The sequence below is a fragment of the Parambassis ranga genome, chromosome 22, assembly GCF_900634625.1.
Source record: "Parambassis ranga chromosome 22, fParRan2.1, whole genome shotgun sequence".
Taxonomy (NCBI): domain Eukaryota; kingdom Metazoa; phylum Chordata; class Actinopteri; family Ambassidae; genus Parambassis; species Parambassis ranga.
In genome coordinates this window covers 17,196,611-17,204,756 of record NC_041042.1, presented here as the reverse complement: position 1 = coordinate 17,204,756, position 8,146 = coordinate 17,196,611, and the positions used below count along the sequence as shown (strand labels likewise).

The 8,146-nt window shown below is 41.9% G+C and overlaps 1 protein-coding gene across 1 annotated transcript; it reads right to left on the bottom strand.

The window, feature by feature from the left end:
- Positions 1-2,829, bottom strand: LOC114428079 (interferon-inducible GTPase 5-like). The gene is made up of 3 exons (XM_028396407.1): positions 2,491-2,829; positions 1,677-2,235; positions 1-937 (listed from the first exon to the last, which is right to left on the bottom strand). The coding sequence occupies exons 1-3, from the start codon at positions 2,563-2,565 to the stop codon at positions 312-314; spliced, it is 1,260 nt and encodes a 419-aa protein (XP_028252208.1). The 5' UTR covers positions 2,566-2,829; the 3' UTR covers positions 1-311.
- Between the last annotated feature and the right edge of the window lie 5,317 nt (positions 2,830-8,146).

Below are 8,146 nucleotides of genomic sequence, written 5' to 3'. Positions count from 1 at the left end.
TTTTTTCATTTACAATTGATTGTTTATTGTTTTTTTCTTAACAATGCAAGGTACAGGAAGAGCAAGAAGAAAAGTATCATCATCAATATGGTGCATGTGAAAGCCAAATGAAGACATAGAAAAAGCATCACAACAATACTCAGTATGTTCCACATTTTACACATGAATCATAGCATGTAAATGTATGTGAAAAACAAGGTGACATTCTTCTGGTGTTTCTGCACTGTTAAGAATAAAGGAGCTGAAATCCTCTAATAGATCATCTATGAAAACCCTGTTGGTTAAAATGTGAACCTGAAAAATATGATGCTTCACTCTGAGGTGACTCTTTTAAAGACTCTCTCTGCATCTTCAGCAAGCTCATTGAGGAAAAACTGCAGAGCTCTGTAGGTTGTGAAGGAAGAGAGGCCCATTGCTATTGGGATTCCAACTAATGGAATGAATCGTGTTCCTTCCTCTATTGCCAGCAATGCAGCTGTGCCTGCTAATGAGGCCAACACCTTCAGGACAAGATCTTCGGTTATTTGTTTTGCTGACAGATGAGAATGAACAACTTTAACCAGATCATCATATGGCACACCTGACCTGACAGCGAGTTTTTTCATTGTTGAGACATCAAGACCAAACCCAAAGACATACTGTGTGATAGTAGCAACCAGTATGCCTACATCAACAGCAAGTGAAAGACCAGGAACAGGAACAGTTGCTCCAGCTGCAGATCCAAGGGCATAGTATTTAATTTGGGACATAAAAGCCTTTTTCTTTTTCTCAATGACCCTCAGATTGACAATGGGCATGGCAAACAGCAGAGCTTTCCTCTTGTGTTCAGGAAGTTCTCTCTCTAATGTCTCCTGTAGCAGAGAGAAGTCAAACTCATGGAGTTGAAAGCTGGACACCAGGAAGACCTGTGGAGACTCAAAACCTTCTTTCTGAAGACCTGTGAAAAAAGTGTAGTATGTTAACAAGGTTGCCACATGAAGAAACAGATGTAAATACAAATGATGAGGTTGAGAGATGTCCTCAGTGTTTCCGTTACTTCAGATTAACTGCCTGTGACATCGCACACTGCCACATTGGCAGCACTTTAAGAATAGCTCAGCAGCTGTGCTCTTATCTAAACTCCTGTGCAACTCACATCTCCCTTCAAGGACAACTGATGAACTGGCCTGTAAACAGCTTGGCAGTCTCAGTCATATAATCGCAATCACTCTTCATGAACTGACGCACATACATTCCCCTTCATACCTCCACCCTCCCTTCACATCTGCCTTCGTATCTTTGTTTTCCTCCCTCACCCTCTGTATTCATGAAAAAATTCCAGCACGTTACCACATGTACTGTGTTCAAGTGTCATGTCATTATGTGATTGTGTTAAATGTATGTATTGCAACTACAAACCATTTTTTGTGTGGCACGCCTTGCATGTCATTGTATGACATTGCATAGCAGCAGCCATAAAAGCAATTTCCCTCCAAGGATTAATAAAGTATTTCTGATTCTGATTCCCAAACTTTAAAGACCTGGCTGCATATTACCTAATGAGGAGTTGCAGGATTGTCTCATGCATAGAAGTGAAGAGCACTAAACAATGAAAACGATCATTTCATAATAATTAATTTGCTGCTTGTTTGTATCTAATGTTTGAACTGATTTTTAATGTATTGGTGCACTCTTACCTTGAATGCAGTTCTCTCTGATTTTTATCAGAGTCTTCTCTCTGTCAAACTCTCTCTGACTCCTTTCTTCATTTTGTAAATCACTGTCGATCTTTGAGCGGACAAAGTAGAACCTCTTCCCCATCTTCTGAATCTCCTGAGCAAGTTTGACGTCATTTTCTCTGAAGCGAGTGGCTGAGACAATGATGAAGAAGTCAAACTTCTCCAGTCCAACATGCTCCAGATACTTGTCAGCTGGAAACTTGGTGGTGCCGATACCAGGGAGATCCCATAAGGTCACATTAGGATAGTTTGGATGGGGGTATTCTGTAACTTCTCTGGTGGTTTCTACACAACCAGTGGGTGCAGCTCCCTCATCTCTGTTGTCTAGGCCCCTGAAGGCATTAACAAAACTGGATTTACCAGAGCCAGACTCTCCAGTGACAGCAATGTTGACAGGTGTGTTGTTCTGCTTGTCCAAAAGCTTCTTAATCATTTCAACAGCCAGGATTTGATCACTGTTCTGGAGTGCTTCTTTAATTTCAGGATCAAGGTCAGCATCCATGATGAATCTTGATATCTGCAGTAAAAGAGAGGTAAAAATAATAATTACCTTCCATGACATAGTGAAAAGTCTATGTCAGTTAATGTCTTGCAGATATTGTTTTCTTAAATTTGTTGATCAGTGATAATGGAAAAAGAACTTGTGTGAACTAGTGAATAATGAGTGGTATACTAAAATATAAAATGAATGATTAAAAAAATATAAAACCAAAATGAAAAAAACTTACAGCTGCCTCACAACATTAAAGGTTTGCATTTTTAAAATACTTGCCTTGATCTCAGCCTTTGAGCCCTTCCACACCGGTGGATTTGTCTGGTTTGAAACAGTAGTTTCACTTTGTGACATATAATGTGGGATACAGGGGCGGTGTCTTTTTTGTGGGTGGAGAGGAAGGAAATTAGTTATTTATTGTTTTGGGTGAGATAAAGACAGACTAATGATGGAAAATATGTTGCTAACAGGCAGTAAAAATGTGACCATTCAGCAGGGGTGTCCAACCTTTTTTGGGGAGGGTCACATTTGATAATGTGAAAGTCTCCGAGGGCCAACAGTCGCCAATGACATTATTTTATTATTTTAAAAATGTGTATGCTGTTATGTAATATATTTCATTTCACACAACAAACAAAATAACATCGTAGCATTCAGATCAACAGATCAGAACATGTTATCTGAATTTACAGCATAAATTTAAAACATTCAGAGACTGTGTGGTTGTGATAACAGAGCAACAGGCAAGTTATCGACTCTACTGTGCAGGTGAGATCTGATCATATGTGGCAGGTCTGGTTTAGGAGCAGCAGACATCAATAAAATGTCTGGTAGACTAGGTGGGAGTCATTTAGTGCTGATCTCAAAGGGTCTGGTAATTTAATGTTTACACAGGTTTGCAGTGCATGCCAACGAGACGTAAAAACGTGATGACATGCCTTACGACAGATGCGTACTGAATGACCGCATCTACACTCACTGTACATCTGACAGTATAACAACAGATATTGTTAACAAGCAAAGAAGGACTGCTCATTGCTGCACCAATAAAACATCACAGTTTATAACAGACAGTCTGCTCCCATGACACTAACTAATTAATTGTTTACAAATGTTCGCATTTCTGGAGAATTGCTTTTATCCAGCTGCAGGTACAAAGGCACTAACAGGCTCCCCGGCCAGGACGCAGCCTCCCGTGCAGCAGGGAGCGATGAGCGTCCCTCTTCCTCTCCATCGTGTTGCTTTGACTCCTCTTATGGCAGGGAGCTCCGCTCCACTCCCCTGCCTTCCTGGAGCTCCCCAGTGCTTCAGCACATTCCCCAGGGAGGGATGCTCATTGCCGCATGGGGAGGTTGCTCCCTGGCCGGGCAGCCCGCTCCCAGACCATGAATTATAATAGGGCTACTACTACTACAACTAAAAAAACAATATTTCGTGCGCATGTTATACATCATTTGTGGCCACAATTTATTTATTTTTCAACCATGTCACAGAGGGGCTCCGTAGTTTTGGAGAACTGCACTTGTACAGATGCAGAAGCATGTTTAGTCTCGGGGTGAATTGTGTCGAAGTGCTGAACTGGTGTTTTGCACCATCAGAGCCCTCTGCGTAGCTGTAACCAACAACCAAGCCCTACAGCACTGTGACGCTCTGTGACGATGCAGACAGAGAGAGAGTGATAATGTTCTGCTCAGAGAATCATGCAAATGTTACACAATGAGTTAGAATGAAAATAAGAATTGTTGATTTTGTATGATTTACTGTGTTTGGCTGGCGGGCCAAAAATAACACATTTTAAGATAGAAGCTGTCTAATCCTACCGTGGGCTGCAGTTGGCCCGCGGGCCGTAGTCTGGACACCCCTGCCATAGAGGGAAGGATTTAGTGAAGTTTTAATAATTGAAAACACTCAGGTAAGTCCAAAAACAGAGAATAATCCTAAGCAAAAATGTTGTGACGCAAAAACGGCGTGGCTGGCTGGAGGCTGGTTGGAGTGGTTTGCTACAGCATCTAGGGAAAAAGAACAAAAACACAGAGTCATTAGTTGAATCACAAAAAGTATTCACAGCAAATACGTCACAAAAGTGGTTTCTAGGTGGAGTGAAAGTTACCAGACAGACACACACTTATATTGAGAAAGAGCACAGATGGAGCGGAGGTGTGCCAGCCTCCAACCAACTGGAAACCATGCCCAGCCTTCCTGAAAAGAAAAGAACTGCCCATAGGGGGCAGAGCAAACCCAAAAAACAACCAACATACAGCCCAAAGTACATCATAACAACTAACCTGGTATATGCAAATTATCGATTCATTCATTAATCGTTTATTAAATGACCTTATCGTTAGATTAACAATTAATTGATAAGCTGTGATTTTCCTGAGAGCCTAAATTTCCCTCAGGGATGCCTGCCTTCCTGTATTAATCCATCCATCCATCTTCAACCGCTTATCCGGGGCCGGGTCGCAGGGGCAGCAGTCTAAGCAGGGACACCCAGACTTCCCTCTCACCGGACACACACAGATGCCTGGAACACCTCCCCAAAGAGGCATCCAGGAGGCATCCGAAACAGATGCCCGAGCCACCTCAGCTGACTCCTGATGTGGAGGAGCAGCGGTAATCCTACCATTTAGTGTAAATGTTGCACACTGTCCTCAAATTGTTCTACCATAGTCAGCATCCATCCATCCATCCTCTTCCCTGAATCCGCTTCCTCCTGCAGTGCAGGGTCATGGGGGGCTGGAACCTATCCCAGCCTATCAACCTATCTACAGGTCACCAGTCCATAATAGGGCAAACATGAACAAACAAACTTAATTCACACTTACGGGCAATTTAAATTAAACTAACAAGTCTTTGGTATGTAGGAGGAGGCCAGAGCAAACCAGAGAAAACCCACACAGGCACAGGGAGAATGTGCAAACTCCACAAAGTAAGGCTGCAGCTGGAATTGAACCAGGAACCTTTTTGCGACATGGCTAACCGCTGCACCACAGTGCTGATACTCAGCATTCATATTTCTGCAAATTTGCAAAAACCTCCACACTTCCTGTTCATTTATCCACCATGTCTGTTAGTAACAGGGAACTTCATAGTTTCATATTAAGTCACAGCAGAATCTTACTAGTAAACTTTTGAAGCATCACAACTGAAGTGATGAAGTGAAATGATGATCTATTCCACAAGTCCGGGGAATGCAACACAGCCCAGAATAGTGGAAGGAAGGAAAAGTCTGAATATTTGCTTTGACTCCTCACTATGTCAACAACATTATGTTATGAAGAGCATGCCCTTATTGCTTATTTCACTTTTCCACATTAACATATTAAAAACTGCTCTGAATTGCTAAAGAAGCTGAAATTTGTTGGCAGGAGACAGAAGAGAGGACATTGTCTCCATTGGCTTTACTGCTTTACTTGCCAATGCAAACATCCTTTCCAATTCTATGTTGACTTTCTATTTTAATTGATGGCTTGGACAGACAAAACTGTACACTGATGATTGATTGTTTTTTTCTGCACTAAAAGTGATGATTTCCCATTATCAGTGACCTTACTTAGTTTTTTAATAAATCGACTGATAGGTAAGAATAATTTGATTTAAGAAAATGTGAATGTTCCTGTTGCATGATTCAAAGCTATCTATTCCATTAATGGATGGATTCACAAGTTAAAACAGCCAGCAGGTGGCAGTGGAGACTCTCCAAGGCAACAAAAAAGGTTTCTGACGAGAGCATATACAGTAGTTGAATTTCACTTCATGTTTGTAAATCATTCCACATTGTTTTCTGGCTATATTTTATTAAAAAAATTGAACTGTCTAAAAAATATGTTTGTGATCTGAGGATCAAACAAATGAATTCATACGTTTTATTTGACCCCACCCAAACTTCACAGGATGAGCATCAGGACCAACAACCTATGCTGGAAATGTTAGTTTAGTTCAGTTCAGTTCAGTTTTATTTATATAGCGCATATTACAATCAGACATTGTCTCAAAGCGCTTCACAGGAACCCCCCTAAGAGCACTGTGGCAAGGAAAAACTCCCTTTAAGAGGAAGAAACCTTGAGCAGGACCCGTCAACTTAAGGGGGAACCAGTCCTGCTGCTAGTCAGAGAGGATGAGGGAGAGAGAGAGAGAGAGAGGCAAACATGATACAAACATGATACAGTACAGAGCAAACATGACAGCAAGATGAAACAGTGATTATATTATAATGGATATCTATATATATCGTCGATTTACTGTGTTTGGCTGGCGGGCCAAAAATAACACATTTTAAGATAGAAGCTGTCTAATCCTACCGTGGGCTGCAGTTGGCCCGCGGGCCGTAGTCTGGACACCCCTGCCATAGAGGGAAGGATTTAGTGAAGTTTTAATAATTGAAAACACTCAGGTAAGTCCAAAAACAGAGAATAATCCTAAGCAAAAATGTTGTGGCGCAAAAACGGCGTGGCTGGCTGGAGGCTGGTTGGAGTGGTTTGCTACAGCATCTAGGGAAAAAGAACAAAAACACAGAGTCATTAGTTGAATCACAAAAAGTATTCACAGCAAATACGTCACAAAAGTGGTTTCTAGGTGGAGTGAAAGTTACCAGACAGACACACACTTATATTGAGAAAGAGCACAGATGGAGCGGAGGTGTGCCAGCCTCCAACCAACTGGAAACCATGCCCAGCCTTCCTGAAAAGAAAAGAACTGCCCATAGGGGGCAGAGCAAACCCAAAAAACAACCAACATACAGCCCAAAGTACATCATAACAACTAACCTGGTATATGTAAATTATCGATTCATTCATTAATCGTTTATTAAATGACCTTATCGTTAGATTAACAATTCATTGATAAGCTGTGATTTTCCTGAGAGCCTAAATTTCCCTCAGGGATGCCTGCCTTCCTGTATTAATCCATCCATCCATCTTCAACCGCTTATCCGGGGCCGGGTCGCAGGGGCAGCAGTCTAAGCAGGGACACCCAGACTTCCCTCTCACCGGACACACACAGATGCCTGGAACACCTCCCCAAAGAGGCATCCAGGAGGCATCCGAAACAGATGCCCGAGCCACCTCAGCTGACTCCTGATGTGGAGGAGCAGCGGTAATCCTACCATTTAGTGTAAATGTTGCACACTGTCCTCAAATTGTTCTACCATAGTCAGCATCCATCCATCCATCCTCTTCCCTGAATCCGCTTCCTCCTGCAGTGCAGGGTCATGGGGGGCTGGAACCTATCCCAGCCTATCAACCTATCTACAGGTCACCAGTCTATAATAGGGCAAACATGAACAAACAAACTTAATTCACACTTACGGGCAATTTAAATTAAACTAACAAGTCTTTGGTATGTAGGAGGAGGCCAGAGCAAACCAGAGAAAACCCACACAGGCACAGGAAGAATGTGCAAACTCCACAAAGTAAGGCTGCAGCTGGAATTGAACCAGGAACCTTTTTGCGACATGGCTAACCGCTGCACCACAGTGCTGATACTCAGCATTCATATTTCTGCAAATTTGCAAAAACCTCCACACTTCCTGTTGATTTATCCACCATGTCTGTTAGTAACAGGGAACTTCATAGTTTCATATTAAGTCACAGCAGAATCTTACTAGTAAACTTTTGAAGCATCACAACTGAAGTGATGAAGTGAAATGATGATCTATTCCACAAGTCCGGGGAATGCAACACAGCCCAGAATAGTGGAAGGAAGGAAAAGTCTGAATATTTGCTTTGACTCCTCACTATGTCAACAACATTATGTTATGAAGAGCATGCCCTTATCGCTTATTTCACTTTTCCACATTAACATATTAAAAACTGCTCTGAATTGCTAAAGAAGCTGAAATTTGTTGGCAGGAGACAGAAGAGAGGACATTGTCTCCATTGGCTTTACTGCTTTACTTGCCAATGCAAACATCCTTTCCAATTCTATGTTGACTTTC

Coding starts and splice junctions, on each gene's coding strand:
- LOC114428079 (XM_028396407.1), bottom strand. CDS start 2,565: ATGTCACAAAGTGAAACTACTGTTTCAAACCAGACAAATCCACCGGTG. Junction 2,236..2,490: donor GCTCAAAGGCTGAGATCAAG/GCAAGTATTTTA, acceptor CTTTTACTGCAG/ATATCAAGATTCATCATGGA. Junction 938..1,676: donor CAGAGAGAACTGCATTCAAG/GTAAGAGTGCAC, acceptor CTTTTTTCACAG/GTCTTCAGAAAGAAGGTTTT.